The sequence below is a fragment of the Callithrix jacchus genome, chromosome 18 (genome assembly GCF_049354715.1).
Source record: "Callithrix jacchus isolate 240 chromosome 18, calJac240_pri, whole genome shotgun sequence".
Taxonomy (NCBI): Eukaryota; Metazoa; Chordata; class Mammalia; order Primates; family Cebidae; genus Callithrix; species Callithrix jacchus.
Window position 1 is genome coordinate 904,090 of NC_133519.1, and position 23,455 is coordinate 927,544.

The 23,455-nt window shown below is 57.0% G+C and overlaps 1 protein-coding gene across 1 annotated transcript; it reads right to left on the reverse strand.

Annotated features, from left to right (window-relative positions):
* Positions 1-765: 765 nt before the first annotated feature.
* Positions 766-11,524, reverse strand: LOC100410701 (phospholipid phosphatase 2-like). The gene is made up of 6 exons (XM_035290041.3): positions 11,415-11,524; positions 8,023-8,174; positions 7,154-7,431; positions 2,991-3,048; positions 2,590-2,766; positions 766-1,234 (listed from the first exon to the last, which is right to left on the reverse strand). Exons 1-6 carry the CDS (start codon positions 11,464-11,466, stop codon positions 1,085-1,087), a joined length of 867 nt encoding a protein of 288 aa, XP_035145932.3. The 5' UTR covers positions 11,467-11,524; the 3' UTR covers positions 766-1,084.
* Positions 11,525-23,455: the final 11,931 nt, after the last annotated feature.

Here is a 23,455-nt window from a genome sequence, read left to right on the forward strand (position 1 = left end):
TGCTGTCAGGGCACCTGGGTCATTCCCATTTGCTCCTGATACAGGTGACTCTGCTGGTGGGATCTGGCTGGGAACCCACTGCCAGAGACATGTTCTGAGCCCAGACACAGCCTCGTTCGTCCTCGGGCGTCACTGCCTGCTGTGGCATCCTAGGATACCTGGGAGGCTTCAGTGTGACTTTCCCGGCCAGGATCCCATCTGACACCTGCATGGAGGCGAGTCCCTGAGGTTCAGCTGGAGTTCTGCAGGGTCTGGGTCACCTTCCTTCCCATCCACCAAGGGCAGGTCTCCATCGCAGCCCCTTGGGTGGGGCTCCCAGGCTGCACTTTTGCCCCCCAGGGCTACACCACCCTTCCCGTAGGCTAAGTCCTGATAGGAACAGCCTGCAGGGTGAGGGAGTAAGACAGGTGCAAACACAACATCGGCAGACACTTAAGTGACAGCCTGTACAAAAGACAAATGTACTCTTTACCCTCCTGTTGAAAAAGCGAGCTCTGTATGTTCTGCCATCACTTCAGGGAAATCAGCCCCTGAATTACCCATTTCAGAAGCGGGGCCCCCAGGTGCACAGGGGCGGACATGAGCAGAGGGGAGGGGTATGCTGACCCAGCTGACCCTTGAACCCAGCGCCGTGCAGGGAGAAACGCAAGGGCGGGCTTGGCTGCTGCCCTCCACCATCACAGCAGGTGAGTCGCCTCTGACGGCAGGAACTCGTCCCTGAACGACCGTAAGGAATGGAGGCACTGAGACCACTCATCAAACCAATGTCGTATTTTACTAAAAACCACACGTACATTACATTTTACAAAATAGCAACTATCTGATCTTTCAGTCCCTTAACCCCATAAAGGAATGGGGATATGTGGGGAGCTACGGGAACAGGTCCCCCTCCAAATGCTCAGGGCTACCTAGGCATCCCCAGACCCCAGTCCAGTGCACGGTGGGGGGCAGCAGAGCCTGCACCCCTCCCATCAGCCCAGGGTCCCCGTCCAGAGTCCTCAGTGCCTACCCAGGGCCAGAGGGACCACCTGGGGGGCTGGCCTCAGCTGGACTCAGCCACTCCCTGCCTGGGCGGGGTCCAGCCTCAGGAGGAGGAGTGTGGGTACCCATAGTGGTTGTGGTCAGCCTCTCCCAGGGTCACCATCAGTAACAGGCTGGGCTTCCATTCCAGCTCCTCCTCCTTTGGGCAGTGCTGTGGGGGTCTGGCTGTGAAGAAGTCAGAGATGTAGCGGACCTGGCAGAGAGGAGGAAGGTGAGACCAGGCAGGGGCTGGACAGGCACCAGGGACATGGGCATGAGCAGGAGGGGGAGGAGCAGGGTCCCAGTGGGAGCAGGCGGCCTAGGTGGGCAATGAAAGGAAGAGTGCCTCTGGGGGGAAGAGAGCCCTCTTAGTGAAGGACCAGTGGAGAGCACTGGGGTGCTGACAGGCCCAGGGAAGGACTGCGGTTTGGGGAGAAGGGTCCCAGGGGAGGAATGGGGTTAGGAGGGTTCCCAGGGATGGACTGGGGTGTGCAGGCAGGAGGCCCAGGGAAGGAACTGGGGGAAGGAGGTGCCCAGGGAAGGACTGGGGTTTGGGGAGAAGGGTCCCAGGGGAGGAATGGGGGAAGGAGGGTTCCCAGGGATGGACTGGGGTTGAGGAAAGGGGTCCCCAGGAGGAATGGGGGAAGAAGGGGTTCCATGAATGGACTGGGGTTGGGACAAGCGGTCCCAGGGTAGGATGTGGGGGGTAGGGGAGGGGTCCTGGGATGGACTGGGGTTGGGGGAAGGGGTCCCAGAGGAGTAATGGGGGGAAGGGAGGGGCCCTCAGAAAGGACTAGGATTGGGGGAAGAGGTCCCAGGGGAGAAATGGGGAGAAGTGGTCCAGGGAAGGACTGGGATTGGGGTAAGGGGTCCCAGGGGAGGATGTGGGGGGGAAGGGAGGGGTCCAGGGATGGACTGGGGTTGGGGGGTCCCAGAGGAGAAATGGGGGGGAAAGGGGTCCCAGGGAAGGACTGGGGTTGGGGGGAAGGGGTCCCAGACGAGAAATGGGGGGAGGAGGTGTCCCAGGGATGGATTGATTGGGGGAAGGAGTCACAGGGGAGGAATGGGGAGAAGAGGGGTCCAGGGATGGACTGGGGTTGGGGAAGGGGTCCCAGGGGAGGAATCAGGGAGGAGGGGTCCCAGGGAATGAGGGGTCCAGGGATAGACTGGGGTTGGGGAAGGGGTCCCAGGGGAGGAATCAGGGAGAAGGAGGGGTCCCAGGGAATGAGGGGTCCAGGGATAGACTGGGGTTGGGGAAGGGGTCCCAGGGGAGGAATCAGGGAGAAGGAGGGGTCCCAGGGAATGAGGGGTCCAGGGATAGACTGGGGTTGGGGAAAGGGGTTACAGGGGAGGATCTGGGGGGGAAGGAGGGGTCCAGGGAAGGACTGGAGTTTGGGGTAGGGGTCACAGGGGAGAAATGGGGGGAAGGAGGGGTCCCAGGGAAGGACCAGGGTTGGAGAAAGGGGACCCAGGGGAGGACTCCGTGGGGCAAGTGTACAGGGCAGGACCAGGGTTGGGCAGGGAGTGGTCTCTGGACAGCACAGGGGTGAGTCGGGGTCAGAAGCTCACCGTGAGGCCGGCCACCAGCGCCCCCTGCAGGAGGCCAGCAAGGACGTCGTTCCAGTGGTGTTTGTGATCAGACACGCGGGGGTAGCCCACATAGAGGGCAAAGGCCACCAGGAAGAACTGGACTGTGGGCCGCAGCAGCCGTGCCCACTTCCAGCAGAGCCGCGCCTGCACGTAGAGCTGGGATGGGAGAGGACGCCTCAGCCTGTGCCCTGCCAGGCACCCCCAGGCCCACTGCACAGATGGCAGCTCTGAGGCCGGGGGCACAAAACCGGCCAGCCCAGGGCCTCCTGCTTTTACAAACAAGTCAGTTATCCCTCCCCCCCATCACCACCACGACCCACCCATTTTACAGCTGGAGAAACTGAGGTCCAGGGAAGGGAGTCCCGGAGAAACGGACTCACCACCAGGAACACCATGCAGTACATTCCAAAGGAGGCGTGTCCCGAGTAGAAGGACAACCTGAGGGGAGAGGCAGCCGGTGACTCACTGGGCATCTTCCAACCTCCCCTCGCCCCCGCCCCTCCCGCAGAAGGGAGGGTTCCACACGGGACCTGCCGATGTTACATGCCACCAGATCCCAGGAGCAGAGGCTGCTCCCTTTGCCCTGTCCAGTTATCAGATCATAGAATCAGAGTCTCCAGCTGGGGCTGTGACCCGTGAAGACTCTGAGGCCTGAACCCAGCACCCAGGGGCAAGCAGGCAGCACCGGTTCCGTTTTCACTGCGTTTCTTTTCAGGATTTTCTCCCATCCGTGGAACTGAGGGAAGATTTCTTTTTATTTAATTTGGAGATTGGGCCAGGTTCGGTGGTTCATGCCTGTAATCCCAGCCCTTTGGGAGGCCGAGGTGGGTGAATCACGAGGTCAAGAGATCGAGACCATCCCGGTCAACATGGTGAAACCCCGTCTCTACTAAAAATACAAAAAATTAGCTGGGCATGGTGGTGCGTGCCTGTAATCCCAGCTACTCGGGAGGCTGAGGCAGGAGAATTGCCTGAACCCGGGAGGCGGAGGTTGCGGTGAGCCGAGATCGCGCCATTGCACTCCAGCCTGGGTGACAAGAGCGAAACTCCGTCTAAAAAAAAAAATATTATTCAGCCTGGCCAGGCACAGAGGCTTACATCTGTAATCCCAGCACTTTGGGAGGCTAAGGTGGGTGGGTCATCTGAGATCAGGAGTTCGAGACCAGCCTGGCCAACATGATAAAACCCCATCTCTACTAAAAATACAAAGAATCAGCAGGACGTGGTGGTACATGCCCATAGTCCCAGCTACTCAAGAGGCTGAGGCAGGAGAATCACTTGAACCCAGGAGACAGAGGTTGCACTGAGCCAAGATCATGCCACTATACACTGCACTGCAGCCTGAGTGACAGAGTGAGATTCTGTCTCAAAAAATAAAATAAATAAAAATGAAAATACAAAAATTAGCCAGGTGTGGTGGTACACACCTGTAATTCCAGCCACTGGGGAGGCTGAGACAGGAGAATTGCTCGAACCCAGGAAGCGGAGGTTGCAGTAAGCCAAGATCAAACCACTGCACTCCAGCCTGGGCAACAGAGCCAGACTCTGTCTCAAAATAAAAAAAAGAGAGAAAAAGATTATTTAGCCTGAACGGCCTCAGGGGCTCACACCTGTAATCCCAGCAATTTGGGAGGCCGAGGCAGAAGGATTGCTTGAGCCCAGGCATTCTAGACCAGCCTAGGCAGCATGGTGAGACCATATTTCTAAAAAAAAAAAAAAATGTAAAAACCAACCAGATGTGGTGATGTATGCCTGTAGTCCCAGCTACTTGGAAGGCAGAGATGGTTTGAGGCCAGGAGTTCAAGTCCTGGGCAAGATAGTAAGACCCTCATCACTAAAAGAAAAAAAAAATTAAAGGCAAAAAAAGACAGTGACGAGGAACTGAAAAAGGAAGATATAACGTAGGCAACCCTAAACAAAATGAGAGGGGTCCTTCCTTATCAGTGATTACACTGACTATAAATAAATAGGTTAAACACTCCACTGAAAGTCAGAGATTCATTAAATTCCTCAATTCAATAAAAAGATTAACATATGCTGGGGAAAAAAGAAAAAAAAAAACAGAAAGGGCCGGGCACAGTGGCTCACGCCTGTCATCCCAGCACTTTGGGAGGCCAAGGTGGGTGGATCACGAGGTCAAGAGATCGAGACCATCCTGGTCAACATGGTGAAACCCCGTCTTTACTAAAAATACAAAAATTAGCTGGGCATGGAGGCGCATGCCTGTAATCCCAGCTACTCGGGAGGCTGAGGCAGGAGAATTGCCTTGTTACCCAGGCTGGAGTGCAATGGTGCGATCTTGGCTCACCGCAACCTCTGCCTCCTGGGTTCAGGCAATTCTCCTGCCTCAGCCTCCTGAGTAGCTGGGATTACAGGCATCCGTCACCAGGCCGGGCTAACTTTTGTATTTTTAGTAGAGATGGGATTTCTCCATGTGGATCATGTTGGTCTTGAACTCCTGGCCTCATGTGATCTGCCCACCTCAGCCTCCCAAAGTGCTGGGATTACAAGTGTGAATCACCACGTGTGGCCAAATTTTTTTTTTTTTTTTTTTTGGTCAGAGTCTCATTCTCTCACTCAGACTGGAGTGCAATGGCACGATCTTGGCTCACCGCGGTCTCTGCCTCCCAGGTTCAACCGATTCTCTGCCTTGGCCTCCTGAGCATCTGGGATTATAGGCATGCACCACTACACCCAGCTAATTTTTGTATTTCAAGTAGAGATGGATTTTCATCATGTTTGCCAGGCTGGTCTCGAACTCCTGACCTCAGGTGATCTGCCCACCTCAGCCTCCCAAAGTGCTGGGATTACAGATATGAGCCATCTTGCACAGCCCCTCCTAAATTTTTTTAATTAGGAAAAGAATCTGGGCACAGTGGCTCACGCCTGTAATCCCAGCACTTTGGGAGGCCGAGGCAGGTGGATCACGAGGTCAAGAGATCAAGAACGTCCTGGTCAACATGGTGAAACCCCGTCTCTACTCAAAATACAAAAAATTAGCTGGGCATGGTGGGGCGTGCCTGTAATCCCAGCTACTCGGGAGGCTGAGGCAGGAGAATTGCCTGAACCCAGGAGGCAGAGGTTGCGGTGAGCCGAGATCACGCCATTGCACTCCAGCCTGGGTAACAAGAGCGAAACTCCGTCTCAAAAAAAAAAAATTAGAAAAAGAAAAAGAGAAAGCAGACACCAAAGACCACATAGTGTATGATTCCATTTATAAGAAACATTGAGAACAGGCAAATCCACAGACAGAAAATAGGATAGCGGCGGTTGCCAGGGGCTGGGGGAGGAGTGACAGCCAGTGCATACAAGGGTCCTTTGCTTCCTTTCCTTTCCTTTTTTTGAGACAGGGTCTCACTCTGTCACCCAGCCTGGGGTAGGCACAATCTCGGTTCACTGAAACCTCTACCTCCCGAGTTCAAGTGATCCTCCTGCCTCAGCCTCCCCAGTAGCTGGGACTGCAGGCACGCGCCACCATGCCCAGCTATTTTTTTTTTCTTTGAGATGGAGTTTCGCTCTTGTTGCCCAGGCTGGAGTGCAATGACACAATCTCAGCTCACCGCAACCTCCGCCTCCCGGGTTCAAGCAATTCTTCTGCCTCAGCCTCCGAGTGGCTGGGATTACAAGCGTGTGCCAACCACACCTGGCTAATTTTGTATTTTTAGTAGAGAGAGGATTTCTCCTTGTTGGCCAGGACAGTCTCAAACTCCCAACCTCAGGTAATCCACCCACCTCAGCCTCCCAAAGTGCGGGGATTACAGCTGTGAGCCACTGTGCCCAGATTCTTTTCCTAATTAAAAGAATTAGGTGTGTGCCCGGCCTAATTTTTTGATTTGTCATAGAGACGGGGTTTTGCCACGTTATCCGTGCTGCGGGGTTTCCTTCTGATGAGATGAAAATATTCTGGAATTAGGTAGAGGAGATGGCTGGACAGCATTGTGAATGCACTAAAAATGAACTGTACAAATGGTGACTTTTATCTTATACAATTTTTTTTTTTTTTTTTGAGACGGAGTTTCGCTCTCCTTACCCAGGCTGGAGTGCAATGGCGTGATCTCGGCTCACCGCAACCTCCGCCTCCTGGGTTCAGGCGATTCTCCTGCCTCAGCCTCCCGAGTAGCTGGGATCACAGGCACACGCCACCGTGCCCAGCTAATTTTTTGTAATTTTAGTAGAGACGGGGTTTCACCATGTTGACCAGGATGGTCTCGATCTCTTGACCTCCTGATCCACCCGCCTTGGCCTCCCAAAGTGCTGGGATTACAGGTGTGAGCCACTGCACCGGGCCAATATTTTGATTTTTTAAAAAGGACGATGAGGTGAAACGTTTAAGGACCTATCAGTAGAGATGGTAAGAAGACAGCGAAAAGGGCAGGGCTGAGACTCAGGGGAGACAGAGCATGCTCCCCCCGGCCTCCTGCTGTCTGCAGGGCACCTGGGGCCCTGAGGCCTCACTCCTGCCTGACCACCTGCCTGCTGGCTCCTCACCATCCGGCTTCAGCTCCCATTCCCCCCGGAGTGAAGGCTGCTCGTCCACACCCACCTGGCCTCAGTGATGTCCGCAGCGTTTCCCCTGCACACCCTCTCCAGCTGCACGTAGGCCGAGCAGTTAATCCGGCTCCACTCCGGGTCACAGACGGCCAGGAAGTTGGGGCGCAGGCGACCGATTGTGTACTTGGCCAGGTCTGTCAAAGACTGGCTCACAGCCGCCCCAAACAGGAAGGTCCCCAGCACCTTGTATACGGCAGCCACGTAGTTGTTGAAGTCGGAGCGGGAATAGAGCCGGTCCGTGTGCACCAGGTAGGCTTCTCCCGCCGAGACCTGTGTGGGGGGCAGCCGCAGCAACCAGCGGGGGTCCCGGTCAGCTGTGGGCCCTCACTGGGCCTCAGTCCTCCCCATGGGCCTCCCCAAGGCTGCTGCAGAGCTGGGGACTCTAAAGGGGCCCTAGCTGGGCTCGGTGGCTCACACCTGTCATCCCAGCACTTTGAGAGGCTGAGGCGGGTGGATCACCCGAGGTCGGGCGTTCAAGACCAGCCTGACCAACATGGTGAAATCCATCTCTACTAAAAATACAAAATTAGCCAGGTGTGATGGCACATGCCTGTAGTCCCAGCTACTGGGGAGACTGAGGCAGGAGAATCACTTGAACCCAGGAGATGAAGGTTACAGTGAGAGGAGATCCTGCATTGCACTCCAGCATGGGCAACAAGAGCAAAACTCTGTCTCAAAAAGCAAAGGGGGGTTCCTATTACCCACAAGTACCACTCGGGACAAGGGCGTGTCCCCCAGCCCCCCAAAGACCTCCAGGGCAGGGCTGTGCCACCCCCCGTCAGGAACCCAGGGTAAGGCCGTACCTTACCTGTACCCCATCCCACCCCCCTGCCCTGTCCCTCCGAACCCCTCCTGCCTTACAAGGATGACGGTGGCCATGATGGTGACCCCGGCCATGAGCCCATGGGTGATGGTGTCTGGACGGTAGGGGTACCGGATGGAGTCATCCCTGCAGTAAAATCCTCGCTTGTACGGAGTGTTCACCAGCGACAGGACAGCGAAGGGCAGGGAGGCTGGAGGGGAGAAGAGCCTGGGAGCTGCGAGGTTCTCCAACAAGCTGGGCTGTGGGGCCCCCACACATGCCTTGGCCTTGAGGCCTCCCACCGCTGCTCCCACCAACAGCAAGGAAGAGTTTTTCCTCACAGCACGTGGGAGGCTCAAGCAACACCCCTTTCCCACCGCCCTCGGACGCGCACGAACTCCCCAGGCCCTCTCCCCCTCACGGCTCCCCTCTGCTCCCTGAACAAACCCAGCAAACACTTACCTCAGGGCCTTTGCACACACACTTCTCTCTGCCCAAAATATCTTTTTTTGTTTTTTTGAGACGGAGTTTCGCTCTTGTTACCCAGGCTGGAGTGCAATGGCGCGATCTCGGCTCACCGCAACCTCCGCCTCCTGGGTTCAGGCAATTCTCCTGCCTCAGCCTCCTGAGTAGCTGGGATTACAGGCACGCGCCACCATGCCCAGCTAATTTTTTGTATTTTTAGTAGAGACGGGGTTTCACCATGTTGACCAGGATGGTCTCGATCTCTTGACCTCGTGATCCACCCGCCTCAGCCTCCCGAGTAGCTGGGATTACAGGCACGTGCCACCATGCCCAGCTCATTTTTGTATTTTTAGTAGAGACGGGGTTTCACCGTGTTGACCAGGATGGTCTCGATCTCTTGACCTCGTGATCCACCCGACTCGGCCTCCCAAAGTGCTGGGATGACAGGCGTGAGCCACCGCACCCGGCCCTGATTTTTATTTTTAAAAGTAGAGACGGGGTCTCATGTTGACCAGGCCAGTCACAAACTCCCGGGCTGGAGACCCCCCCAGCCTCTGCCTCCCAAAGTGCCGAGATTACAGGTGTGAGACAACATGCCGGGCACCAAAGTGACTCTCACTTCTGCTCAGCTTCATCTCCCCTCCAGGCTGTCCACACGGGCGTCCCCCTCATAAAAGGAAAGGTCTGTTTAGCCGGGTGTGGTGGCACGTGCCTGTAACCCAGCTACTCAGGAGGCTGAGGCAGGAGAATTGCCTGAACCCAGGAGGTGGAGGCTGCCGTGAGCCGGGATCGCGCCATTGCACTCCAGCCTGGCGACAGAGCGAGACTCTGTCTCAATTTATAAAAAGAAAATAAATAAATAAATTAAAATAAAAGGGAAGGTCTGCTCTTTTTCCCTCTTGTCCCATGTGGAATTATGCAGTCACCTTGGGACACTGGACTTAATCTCGCCCCCTCCACCTGCCAGCACCAGGAGGGGCCTGTCGTGTTCAGGACAGAGTCCCTGGATCCTGCTCAGAGCCTGGCCAGGGCAGATGTTTAATGAACATCTGTTAAAACAGGCAAGACTTATTTCAACCTAAGAGCTGGCCACAGAAGTCAGGAAAGGGTCAAAGCAGGGGCACAGTAGAGGTGCCTTCATGCTTGCCCCTGCCCTTTACTGACCCTCATGCCAGGGCACATGCCAACCACATGGTGATTCAGGGATCAAAGGCACATTCTCTTGAATTCCACACTTACGGAAGGTGTCACATGGCACTGGGGCTCCCGGGGCCCTGCTGAGCCGAGGGTGGCCAGGGAAGCCGGAGTCAACTACAGAGGGCAGGGGCGGGGGCAGCTCCCTGTTCCCTGTGGCAGGTGCACAGCAAAACCGTGGGGCATCTCCCCCAGAGAGAAATGAAGGCAGGGCGTCCTTTGGCCCAGCAGGGCAAGGACAGAAAAGCGTGGCTCTTCTGAATTCTGAGAGTCTGAGGAGGGACAGGGAGCCTCGCACTCCTCCCTGCATGCCAGCTCCAAGGGTCCTAGGACACGGCATGCCTTCGATGCTGGCTGAGTCTGGGGAAATGATGCAGTGAAGACAGAGAGGTCTGCCTCACAGGGCAGGAGAGGCAGAGGGAATACAGAACAGAAGGGGCAGCGCAGGGGCCTGGAGAGGCAAGCGCTGGGCAGATGGGGCAGAGAGGCTTCTGCTGGGGCGCAGCGGTGGCTGGCGCTGCTGTGAGGGCAGAGGCTCCTGCAATTGCCACCCGGTGGAAGGTCAGGGTCACCGGACAATGACAGACTCCAGCCCCTCCCCGCGGCTCTCAGCAGGTGGAGGCTCACACTGGTTGGCCTCCATTTCCGACCTCCCTGCCCCAGTAACTCCAGCTAGAGACTCAGACACCCCCATGACAACCGGCCCCAGGCCTCCTTCTGCCTGGAAAGCTCTCCCTGGGGTCCCCGGAACAGGCACCTTCTCATTTGACCCCCGGGAACCTTCCCACCCTCACGCTGCCCCCACAGCCCCGTCTGGAACCTGTGGACTGCACTGTGATGGGCTGAAACTTCCAGAATGGTGGTGCCCTCAGCCTGGCCGCCACCCCCCCGGCTGTGTGGCCTCCAGCAGGCGTCTCCCCGAGGCTGCACCTCCTTCTCAGGCCATTGTAAGGGAACCGTTTCGGTTATCTGCATGCCACTTAACGCCTGGCATCCAGAAAGTGCCACACACGTTTAACTGACAGCTGCTCAGGACCTGGCGCCCAGGGCCGGCAGACACCCCACGGGGACTTCATGCTGTCCCCTGGCCCACGCTAACGAGGGCCTACTTCGGAGGTCAGAGGGCTTGGCCTCCGCTGTCGGATGCCATGGAACCAGGAAACGCGCTGGGGAGGAGCGCACCCCCGCCCCCCGCGGTGACAGAACTGCGGGACCATTGTCCCTTCAGCCGCAGAGCAAACAGTCAGCCTTTGTTCCCGGGACCCTGGGGGGGCCTCGGGACGCTGCTTCCCCCATCTGGCCCGAAAACCCGCAGGACAGGTTTGGGTCTCCCGAGGCCCCCAAGCCTGGGACCCAGCTTTTCTCTCCAAGTGTCTCTCCCGCCCGAGGCGCAGGGGTTCGAATCCCACCGAACGCGCTGCGCGCCAGGGCCGGGTCAGCCCCTCCACGGGCACCCAGAGCGCCCACCCCGGGGGCGGAGGCGCGGACGTCCTGCCGGGAGATCCGCGGCCACTCCCACCCCCCGGGCCCGCCGCCCGCGTGAATCACCGCCCGGGCCGGGAGCGGCGGGAGGGAGGTGCGTGCGGTCCCTGCACCGCCACTTCCTGCTGCAGGGCGGGGAGGCAGCCCCGGCGCCCCGGGCGCTTCGAGACCCCCCAGCCCCCCGGGCCCGAGACGCGGGGGCCCCGAGGCCTGGCAGGCGTGCAGCCTCCCGGTCGCTGCAAAGCTGCGCGGAGCCGGGGCTGTGTCCTTCCCGGGAGGGTCCCCACCCCCGGGGCCCCGCGGCTCTTACCGACCAGCAAGCACAGCACGTCGAGCAGCACGAGGACCCACCTCCGCTGCATGCCCGCTGCCCCCGACGCTCCCTGCGCGTCCCGGCCCGGCCGCGGGTCACGTGGCCGCGGAGCCCGCCCCGCGCGGAATGGGGGGGACCGAGAGTGGGAGAGGGGAGGGGAGGGGAGAGGGGAGGGACGGAGAGGGCGGGGAGGGGAGGAGAAGGGGAAGGGAGGGGAGCGGCGCGCGGGTGCGGCGGCCCGGGGAGGGGTGGACTCTGCCCCCGCCCACGGCGCCGGAAGGAGCGGGTGGGGCGAGCGGGTGGGCGCCGCGGGGACCGTCCTCCTGGAGTTCGGGGACCCGACCCGGGCTGTGCGCATTTCCGAGCTGCGCGCGGTGGTGCCGGGCTCGAGGGTCCCTGCGTGGGGAAGGAAGGCGGCGAACGGGGCCGCGGGGAGGATGCGCTCTGGCTCCGCAGGACGGGTCCCCCCACTTTCCTCCCAGGAAGTCACACCCGCGCTGCGCACCTTTAAACCCCCGAAAGCGCCGGGCGCGGAGGCTCACAGCCGTCATCCCCGCACTTCGGGACGCCGAGACGGGCCAGTCACCTGTGGTCAACAGTTCGAGACCGGCCTGGCCAACATGGTGAAGTCCCGTATATGCTAAAAGTACAAAAATTGGCCGGGCTGGCGCTCACCTGTAATCCCAGCTACGCGGGAGGCTGAGGCAGGAGAATCGCTTGAACCCGGGAGGCGGAGGTTGCGGTGAGCCGAGAGCGCGCCACTGCACTCCAGCCTCGGCTATGTAGCAAGACTCTGTCCCCCAAAAAATAATCAATAAAAATGAAAAATAAAAAATAAAAAACCTCCGAAAGCAGGAAGGGGCCCGCAGCTTCATGACAGGGGTGTTTCTTTTCTCCTAATACTCAAAATCCTGGCGCACGCTTCGATCCCCGGCATGTCAGCAGCTCAGGTTCTTCAGCACCCACCTTGGAGACGGTGTTGGGTGTCCCCGGAGTACCCCATGCCCCGGAGCCGTTCCTGCCAACACACTTCCGATCCCACTTCATGGAAGAGCACGGGGGCACGGGGAGGTGGGAACCATGAAATGGCGCCGGGGTCTGTGCCCCCACCGGGTCCTGGGAAGCCCTGAGCTGAGGGTGCCTGGGGGCTGAGGGCACCCAAGCCAGGGAACGGAGGCCCCAGGGGCCCACACTGGGTCCTTTCAGCCGGGACCAGCCAGGAGGCCTCAGGAGTGTCAGACCCACCCCTCCCGAGTCCAGCCTTGACCTCTGCCACTCCCGGTCACTTGGTGGGACGTGGCCGGGCTGGGTCCCCGGGTCCACCGCCACCCTGAACCTTCAGACCCACCATCAGCCCCCCTGCCCCAGCAACACCAAAACAGGGTGCGTCTCAGCAACTGGACTTGAGCTGGGAGCTCCTCAGCCACCTGCACCTGGGGCAAGGGGCTCCTGGGAGACAGCAGAGACCACTGTGGCGCCGGGTGGGAGGAAAAGGTGCAGGCTGCCCTGTGGCTTCCAGTTCCGCTGCTGCACTCACGGTGGGGCTGGGCTGGGCTGGGCTGCGCTGCGGCTCCAGCTCCCGTCGGGATTAGCGTGCAGGGCATAAATAAATGCTACCTAAATGTCGCCCTCAGCGTCCCTGCTGCACTTTGCCCCACACTTCAGCCTGTCCGTGTAGTCTTCACGGCCCACGTGCACTTTCTGCTACATTGGAGAGGGTGCAGCATCACACCGGAGTTGAGGAAAGGCAGGGTTCTTTACTGAGCACCTAATGTGCGCTGGGGGGCAAGGGAGAGGTCACTTGGAGGGGCTTGCCACAGTGGGGGTGGGGAGACGGTGGGGGCTGTGGGATTGGGCCAAGCCAGGAGGGAGACACCCAGTAGAGGGGAGGAGGTAAACCTGGGAGGGTAGAGGGTGAGGTGAGGCTGGAGGCTGTTCCCCCTTCCATCCTTCCCCTTGGGTCAGGATTTGGGTCAGCCCTTAAAATCCCCGGGCAGGGCAAGGATTAAAATCTGGTTGGGGAAGCAAGAATGAGGATTACGGTCAGGATTGGGGTCGACTCCTGCGTTTGCTGACTTCAGGGAACGTCCTGTCAGAGCTTTTCTCAGCTGCATCTACTGCTGCCCCAGCTGCCCGGTCCTCCCTTACAGGAAGAACGTGCGGCCAGGGCGCCTCCCAGCAGTGACAGAGCTGGCCAACAGGCCAGGCCTCCACGCCGTCCTCCTTCGCCCGCAGATGGCAGAGCTGGAAGTGGGTAGCGGTACACGGCCCCAAGTTGGGTCCCCTAGAGACAGGACCGCCCCTGGGGGCCCGGCCACCACCCCCAGGCGAGCAAGCTCAGCTCCACAGGCTCCGCCACCTTGGTGCCTCATCGCAACCTGGATGGCTCCAGGTCTGCTTCCAAATGCATGTTTTGGAGACTGAGACACCTGGGAAAGGGATGGAAGGGGGCCTGGCACAGAGTAGGTGCCACCTCAATGCAGCCAGCCACTGCACCCGCCCTCACTGTACTTCTCTGTGACTTGACAGGTGAAGTGCCTTACCCAAGGCCAGAACGGGAGTCGTCTCCCAGGTTTCTGGCGTGGGGCTCCTAGAGCCAAGCAGGTACCCATTGGTGGGTCTGACGTGCAGGCGGTGGGCAGGGAAGGCAGAGTGGGTGGATACCAGTCTCTGTCTGCATAAAGGGGACAAGACAGTGGCTTCCACCTGGGCTTCTAGAGAAGATTAAACAGCTGGTCAAACACTTGACCCAGGGACAAGCACTGGGAAACTTCATTAAACAAAACACGGAGTGGGCGGGTGTCACGTGTTTGCTGGGTCAAGATGTAAAAGGTACTTCTTCCCAGGGTGAAGACGAAAAAGCGTTGGAATCCGCCACCTTCAGAGTCAGAATCCAGGATCCCTGAATTTCGAAGCCCGCTAGGACTTTGCAGTCCCTGGGGTGCCCCTAAATGCATCATCGGATAACCTGACAGTCAGGGACAGGGCAGCCCTGCGGGCTTCAGCACTGAGTCTGCTGTGCTCTGTCTGTGAGACGTTTGCACTGGGTCACACCAAAGAAAAGCACACGGCAGCAGCCCTGCATGCGGGGAACCCCACCAGAACCCCAGACACCCCGACCGCACATGCAGGGAACCCCGCCAGAACCCCAGACACCCCGACTGCACGGCCCCTCCCTGCCCCTCATCTGTAAGTGCTGCGTGCCATCTCGGTGTGCCCGAGGGCTCACCGTCCCCGTCTCCTCCCCGAGCCGGCACACAGTGGGTGCTCAGGGAACGCTTACTGGGCGGTCACCCCCGGAGGATGGGTCAGCAGCAGGGAGCTCGCTGAGAGTTTTAACTGGGTCACAGCATGACACCCGAGCCAGTGGAGGGCAACGGTGTGTTCCTGAGGGGAGAGTTGGTTTCTGCCTGCTGTTTGTTTTTTGTTTTTTGTTTTTGAGACGGAGTTTCGCTCTTGTTACCCAGGCTGGAGTGCAGTGGCGCGATCTCGACTCACCGCAACCTCCACCTCCTGGGTTCAGGCAATTCTCCTGCCTCAGCCTCCTGAGTAGCTGGGATTACAGGAAAACGCCACCATGCCCAGCTAATTTTTGTATTTTTAGTAGAGACAGGGTTTCACCATTTTGACCAGGATGGTCTCGATCTCTCAACCTCGTGATCCACCCGCCTCGGCCTCCCAAAGTGCTGGGATTACAGGCTTGAGCCACCGCGCCCTGCCTTCCACCTGCTTCTTGTACAGCACGAGGGTGGGGAGGCCGCAGGGGCCCCCCAGCGAAACAATGAAATCCCATTCAGAAGGCTTCCTGATGCAGGGCAGCCTCTACCCCTGCCCCCAAAACCAGGATCCGGTGAAGGCGTCACCTGCAGACCTCGTATCGTCCGCAAAGCTGCTGAGCACCCACAGACCCAAAGAGCTTGGCTCCAAGGACTCGCCATGCCTCTGGTGACCACCGCAGCCCACCACGGTCCACCAGCTCACTTCGCAGGTGCTCAGCAGGGCCCTGCTCTTGGCTCTCCCAGCACAGGCCTTGGGGCCTGGGTGAGGAAACATTTGCCCCCCAGCGACCACCACCCACCCCTCCCTCCATGACCTCAAGCCAGAGGACCAGCAGGCGGGGCCGGGCTGCCTCCAGGAGGCACGGGCGCCCTCTGCTGGACACATGGAGGCGGCGCCCCATGCCAGGGTCTCAGCGGCCTCCTGAGATAGCGCAGGAAATGGGGCTGCTGGACGGACAGACGGACGGACAGATGGACAGACAGACCAAAGAAATATCAGGCCAGGTGCGGTGGCTCACGCCTGTAATCCCAGCACTTTGGGAGGCCGAGGCGGGTGGATCACGAGGTCAAGAGATCAAGACCGTCTTGGTCAACATGGTGAAACCCCGTCTCTACTAAAAATACAAAAATTAGCTGGGCACGGTAGTGCGTCTCTGTAATCCCAGCTACTCGAGAGGCTGAGGCAGGAGAATTGCCTGAACCCAGGAGGCGGAGGTTGTGGTGAGCCGATATCGCGCCATTGCACTCCAGCCTGGGTAACAAGTGCAAAACTCCGCCTCAAAAAAAAAAAAAATTATAGTCATAGGACCCATCACGTAAACTTGTCCCGAAGGTAAAATAAATCAACGTTCCTAAAGTTCTTAGCTTAGAAAGTGTTGTCTGGCCAGGCGCGGCAGCTCACGCCTGTAATCCCAGCGTTGTGGGAGGCCGAGGTGGGTGGATCCCCTGAGGCCAGGAGTTCGAGACCAGACTCACCAACACGGAAAACCCCATCTCTACTAAAAATACAAAAAAATTAGCCGGGCATGGTGGTATGCGCCTGTAGTCCCAGCTACTCGGGAGGCTGCGGCAGGAGAATTGCCTGAACCCAGGAGGCGCAGGTTGTGGTGAGCTGAGATCACGCCATTGCACTCCAGCCTAGGTAACAAGAGCGAAACTCCGTCTCACAAAACAAACAAACAAAAAAACAACATCAAGGATCCCCTCGCTGAGTCCTGATGCCTGTGAAACAGACGGGACACCCAGTTACATCTGAATTGCAGAAGAGCAACGAACCAGTTTTCAGTATGTGTCCCAGATACTGCATTGGATAGACTTATACGTGTTTTTTGTTTTTTGAAATGGAGTCTCACTCTGTCACCCAGGCTGGAGTGCAGGGGCACAATCTCGGCTCAGTGCAACCTCCGCATCCTGGGTTCAAGCAATTCTCCTCCCTCGGCCTCCCAATTAGCTGGGATTACAGGCGCGCCACCATGCCTGGCTAATTTTTTTGTATTTTTAGTAGTGATGGGGTTTCACCATGGTGGCCAGGATGGTCTTGATCTCCTGACCTCGTGATCTGCCTGCCTCGACCTCCCAAAGTGCTGGGATTACAGGCATGAGCCACTGCGCCCGACCCATATGTTTGTTTATCTGCAATTCGAATCTAAGTGGACATCCTGTATTTTATCTGGCCACCCTACCCAGGAACCACAAGGCCCACCAGGGCGAGAGGAACAGCTGGGTCAGGTCAATCGAGACCCAGACAGTGCCACTCCAGAGCCAGGGCATCCTCAGCACAGCCTGGGCCTGGGAGGCTGAGGCTCTGGGGACAGTGGCCAGGCCAAGACCATCAGCTCTGGGCAACTTTCTCCCTCCCCTATTCCCCCCTACAGAAACTGTCTCAGGAGGTCCGATCTCCAGGGATGCCCTGGCTAAGGCCCGCTTCCTGGCATGGCCACTGACTCTGTCCAGAACAGATTTCCATATGTGATTAGCAGGTAGGTCACAAAAGACCTTCATTTCTGGAATTTTCCTGTAATCTGGGATTACAGGCACTCACCAGCACGCCCGGCTAAGTTTGGGATTCTTTAGTAGAGACCGGGTTTCACCGTGTTGGCCAGGCTGGTCTCAAACTCCTGACCTCATGAATACAAATTCTTGACCTCTCTGTAAAAGGAAAGCATTCAATAAACTAACATAAACAAATAATAACTTCCTTACGGCCGCCGAGAAGCTGACAACTGTCAGTTTGTTCCAAGAGGTATGGGCTCTCCTGAGGTTACCTAGAACAAGTCTGGGGGAGGCCCAATTAGTCCTCACCGTGCTGACCCCACACAAGCAGGACGCTCATGCCTCTGGGTGGCTGTGCCTGGCCGGCCATGGGGTCCTCCCTCTTGCGGTCCCTTCTCCCTGAGGCCAGCCCCACTACTGAACATGAACAAGGGACCCGGGCCCAGCCAACCAGAAAACCCCTTCTGTTCGGCAGCTCCTGATTCAGGTGCAGGCACAAGACCCAGCGACCAGCTTTACCCGGGAGTTTTATTGGAACCGCTGGGCAAGACAGGCTTCCCACAGAAATCATAGGTGCCAGGTTGTGTGCCTGGGGTTTCTGGTGCCACCGGAGTCACCACAGTGGGAACTGCACCCGAGAATAACGTCAGTTCGGATAGCAGGGAAATATCGTAATGTGGATCAGGACGCCCGAACCCTGTTTCTAAAGGCCCAGACATCCCTGCACTGGCTCTTAAGAGTATAACTTCTGGGCCAGGTGTGGTGGCTCACACCTGTAATCCCAGCACTTTGAGAGGCCAAGGCAGGCGGATCATGAGGTCAAGAGTTTGAGACCAGCCTGGCCAACATGGTGAAATCCCATTTCTACTAAGAATTCAAACATCATCCGAGTGTGGTGGTGCACACCTGTAATCCCAACTACTCGGGAGGCTGAGGCAGGAGAATTGCTTGAACCCGGGAGACAGGGGTTGCAGTGAGCTGGGATCACCTCACTGCACTCCAGCCTGGGCAACAGAGCAAGACTCCATCTCAAAAAAAAAAAAAGAAAGAAAATGACAGGGTGCGGTGGCTCACTCACGCCTGTAATCCCAACACTTTGGGAGGCTGAGGTGGGTGGATCACCTGAGATCTGGCGTTTGAGACCAGCCCAGCCAACATGGTGAAACCCCATCTCTATTAAAAATACAAAAAATTAGCCGGGTGTGGTACAGGTGCCTGTAATCCCAGCTACTCAGAAGGCTGAGGCAGGAGGAGCGCTCAAACCTGGGAAGTGGAGGTTGCAGTGAGCTGAGATCGCACCACTGCCACTCCAGTGGGAACAGACCTCCTCAAAAAAAAAAAAAAAAAGACAAAAAGCAACAGAATGACAATTATTAGTAATCATTATTAAAAGGATAAAGATTGCAGAAGATGGGGGGAAGTGAGGAAATGGAGAATTTCCACAGAAAAATTAAAAACACCCAAGAGCAAATATTAAAAATAAAATATACAATATGGCAATTTAAAAATTTTGTGACACGGACTAAATAGCAATCAGGACTATCAGAAAAGAGGGCTGGTAATGCCAAAGACACATTGATAGAAATTATTCAAACAGGCTGGGCGCAGTGGCTCACACCCGTAATCCCAGCACTTTGGGAGGCCAAGGGGGTGGATCATGAGGTCAGGAGTTCGAGACCATCCTGGCCAACATAGTGAAACCCCGTCACTACTAAAAATACAACAAAAATTAGCCAGGCGTCGGGGCAGGTGCCTGTAATCCCAGCTACTGGGGAGTCTGAGGCAGGAGAATCTCCTGAGCCTGGCAGGCGGAGGTTGCAGTGAGCTGAGATCGCACAACGGAACTCCAGCCTGGGCAACAAAGTGAGACTCTATCTCAAAAACAAAACAAAACAAAAAAGAAATTATCCAAACAGTAGCACAGAGACAGAAAATAGAACAGAGACCCATGCAACAACAGCCAGGCCCGTCACACATTACTGCAGAGACCTGTGGGCCACCATGACCATAATACAAGTGAACACAGAGACCTGTGGGCCACCATGGCCATGATACAAGTGAACATAGAGACCTGTGGGCCACCATGGCCATGATACAGGTGAACACAGAGACCTGTGGGACACCATGGCCATAATACAGGTGAACAGAGACTGCGGGCCACCATGGCCATGATACAGGTGAACACAGAGACTGTGGGACACCATGGCCATGATACAGGTGAACACAGAGACCTGTGGGACACCATGGCCATAATACAGGTGAACAGAGACTGTGGGCCACCATGGCCATGATACAGGTGAACACAGAGACTGTGGGACACCATGGCCATGATACAGGTGAACACAGAGACTGTGGGACACCATGGCCATGATACAGGTGAACAGAGACCTGTGGGACACCATGGCCATGATACAGGTGAACACAGAGACCTGTGGGACACCATGGCCATGATACAGGTGAACACAGAGACTGTGGGACACCATGGCCATGATATAGGTGAACAGAGACCTGTGGGCCACCATGGCCATGATACAGGTGAACAGAGACCTGTGGGCCACCATGGCCATGATACAGGTGAACACAGAGACTGTGGGACACCATGGCCATGATACAAGTGAACACAGAGACCTGTGGGACACCATGGCCATGATACAGGTGAACAGAGACCTGTGGGATGACACCCAGCACATGGCACATGTACCAGAGGCCCAAAAGGAAGACAAGAGAGTGGGAAATCAGAAAAATTTGAGAAATATTCTCCCAGAAACTGAACTCTAAGGAAGATAAAGAAAACAAACATTTTCAGAAATAATGGTCAAGACTTCAAAATCTGTTAAAATGCACCCACCCTCAGGCCGACGTCACTCAGTTCAAAAAACTAGACCCAGGTCCATCACAAACTGTCAAAGTCCAAAAAATACAAGAAAATCATCTATATGGTCCAAAGATTTCACATTTATAGGGTGCAGCCCTATAGGGTTCTGTGAGCCCCTCCCTGCCGGTGCAGAGACCATAAACCTTAGAAACAAGACACAGACACAGAGCTAGAGAAGACGGGCTTGGGGTCCACTGCCAGCCGAGGTGTGGAGACCTGCAGTGGCCCTGAGCACCTCGACGCTCTGACTGAATTTATTGAGTACAAAGCAGGGGGCGGGAACGTCAGGGGAGGTAATGGTGGTCGGTGACGGGGTCACGTAAGTCTCATGTCTTGGAGACAGGGGCCCAGGACTTTCATGGAGCTGAGGCAAGGAGAAAACCTAATGCGTATTTCTCAGAAACTTCAAGGACACTAAGATCATGTTACTATTATTCTCAGCTTTTAAGAAAAAGAGAAACGGGGGGCAGAAGCGGGGCGTGAGAGTGGACGTGGATGGAACGTGAGCGCTGAAGCCAGCATCACATAGAGGCAGTTGAGTCCCCAACGTCTGCAGGTCCCCCTGACAGCCGCCAGGCCCACCGCAGGAGCTTGGAGGAGCAGCGTTTTCTCCTGACTGCCCTGGGAAGGAGATGTCTCGGCCATTTTGGGCATCTCCTCCCCTAGCTGGCTAAATGGTGGGTGCTTTCCCAGCATGGGCGCTGCCGCACAGCCGTGGTGCCCTCCAGCAGCCCTTCCGTGGGCGTGACACAGGGCTCAGGACATCATGACTTAGGATCACTTTGTTCACGATGTCACCCAGTTCCATGCCTCATAACCCGATAGTCACTAGTAAGATTAAAGATATTGAGTATATATCCTTATAAGTAACTCTAAGATTATATACGATTATATGAAGGAATAACTATGTGCCTACATTTCTAATTCTTTTCTAAATCAATATATATATGGGAACAGGCTGAGGCTCCAGACCCTTGCCAAGGTACCTGCAGGGTTCCCCCTACATATATTAAGGAAAACGGAAGATTGGGGAAATTCCTCATCAGAAACAAGAGAGAGCAGGCGTAATTACAACTTTAACACACCCCCCAAAAAAAACTGTCCACTCAGAATTCTTTATCCTGTAAAAATCTACTTCAAAAGAGAAGGAGCTGGGTGTGTCGGCTCATGCCTGTAACCCCAGCGGTTCGAGACCAGCCTGACCAACATGGAGAAACCCTGTCTCTACCTAAAAGTACAAAAATTAGCTGGTCACGGTGGTGCACGCCTGTAATCCCAGCTACTTGGGAGGCTGAGGCAGGAGAATCGCTTGAACCCAGGAGGCTGAGGTTGTGGTGAGACGAGATCGCGCCAATGCACTCCAGCCTGGGTAACAAGAGGGAGATTCTGTTGAAAGAAAGAAAGGAAGGAGGGAGGGAGGGAGGGAGGGAGGGGAAGAGAGAAAGAAGGAAGGAAAGAAGGGAAGAATGGAAGGGAAGAATGGAAGGAAAAGGAAGGGAGGGGAGGGGAGGGGAGGGGAGGGGAGGGGAGGGGAGGGGAGGGGAGGGGAGGGGAGGGGAGGGGAGAGAGGCCATTGAGCCACAAAAAGATATGGAGGGCTCCGAAATGAATACCGAAGAGCCAGTCTCAAAGGGTACACACTGTCCATGTTCACAGAACATCCTCATCAAACTGCTCAAAACCAGAGGCAGCAAAACGCCGTCAAAGCTGGCAGAGGAAAAAACCAAGAGAGGACTAAAGATTTCCTGCGGGAGGCAGGGTGAACCAGAAGACAGAGCACCTTCCCGGCCTGAAGGAAACTAAACCAGACCCCAGTGCTCCAACAGAAACTGCTCTACAGGCCGGGCATGGTGGCTCGTGCCTGTGATCCCAGCACTTTGGGAGGCCGAGGTGGGTGGATCACGAGGTCAGGAGTTCAGGACCAGACTGGCCAACACGATGAAACCCCGTCTCTACTAAAAAAACACACAAAGTAGCTGGGCATGGTAGGTCGTGCCTGTAATCCCAGCTGCTTGGCAGGCTGATTAGGAGAATCGCTGGAACCTGGGAGGTGGAGGGTGCAGTGAGCCGAGATTGGGCCTCTGCACCCCAGCCTGGGCTACAGAGCGAGGCTCCATCTCAAAAAAAAAAAAAGAAAAGAAAACCACACCACAGCCCATCCCCACACCCCCAGGCTGGCACTGGTTCTCACAGCTCCTGGCCCTGGCTCACCAGAGACCCCTGACTCTCCCGTACCCAACACACAAGTGGTCCTGGCCCATCTCTTTCCTATCCTCCCTCAGGCCAACCCAATCACCTCCCAACTGGGGGCTGGCCCCTCACATGGCTCACGCAGGCCTTGGCACACGCCACCACCATGCCCGCATCTCCCTCACTGACATGGAGGGGGCGCCACTGACATGGTCTGAACAGCCCCTGCAGAGATGTGAACAACGCAGACCTCGAGTGGCTTCCACACCAAGAACAAACTCAGCCTCATGACCCGCGGTGCCCACGCTGCCACGCGCCTGCCCTCTGTGCCTGCAGCCTCTGGGAGCCCAGGCCTGTCACCTCCGTGTCTGCTGTCATCACTGCCAAGACTCTGCTGAAGTCAGCACAGCAGGCCCATCCTCCTTCAGGCTCAGCTCAAATGTCACTTCCAGGGCACTGCCCCGACCAGCTCTAGGCAGACGCGGGCCCTCCTCACACACACCCCGGCATCGCGCCTACATTCTCCTTACCGAGCAGACGACGCGTGGCCCACCACGCCGTCCCCTCACTGGACCCCTGCCTGCGTTGGTCACAACTTACCCCAGATTGTCGAACAGACACGCAGGCCCCGAGGGAGAGGACGAGGACACCCGCCATCCCAGCCCCACCCAGTCCACCACACGGTGCCCTGGGCTTCAAATCAAGTTTAATAAATAAAACAGCAAGGGGGGTTCAAGGCAGTTATCACTCCACAGTGTGGTCCTTGGTGGGGGTGAGGGATGGTCGAGTCCACTCGGAAAGGTGCTCGGGCACAACAGGCCGACGGCACCCACCCACGGAGGACCCCACTCCAACGTGTAAACAGACAGACGAGGGGCGGGGAGAATGGGACTCCGAGCCAGCGTGCTGGGACGCTCCCACAGAAGAAAAGCCTGCAGGGCTGGGCAAACGAGCTGGAGTCGGGCCCGCGTGGCGGCGAGGGCAGCTGGCTCTTCTGGGGGCCCCTGCCTTGGTACTGGGGGAGGGCAGCAAAGAGGGTGTAAGCCACCTGTCTCCTCAAACCCACTTCTGGGGTTGCTGAGGGGCCCCCACCCCAACCGCTCAGGATCGGAAAGCAGGGATGGAGGGGAGGAGGCAGCAGGGGGGTGTAAAGTGCAGCTTTTCCTGAAGTGGAGACGACGGGGTGGGGGGGTGGGGGGAGC

Coding starts and splice junctions, on each gene's coding strand:
- LOC100410701 (XM_035290041.3), bottom strand. CDS start 11,466: ATGCAGCGGAGGTGGGTCCTCGTGCTGCTCGACGTGCTGTGCTTGCTG. Junction 8,175..11,414: donor CGTGCTGTGCTTGCTGGTCG/GTAAGAGCCGCG, acceptor TCTCCCCTCCAG/CCTCCCTGCCCTTCGCTGTC. Junction 3,049..7,153: donor GCGGACATCACTGAGGCCAG/GTGGGTGTGGAC, acceptor CTCTCCCCTCAG/GTTGTCCTTCTACTCGGGAC.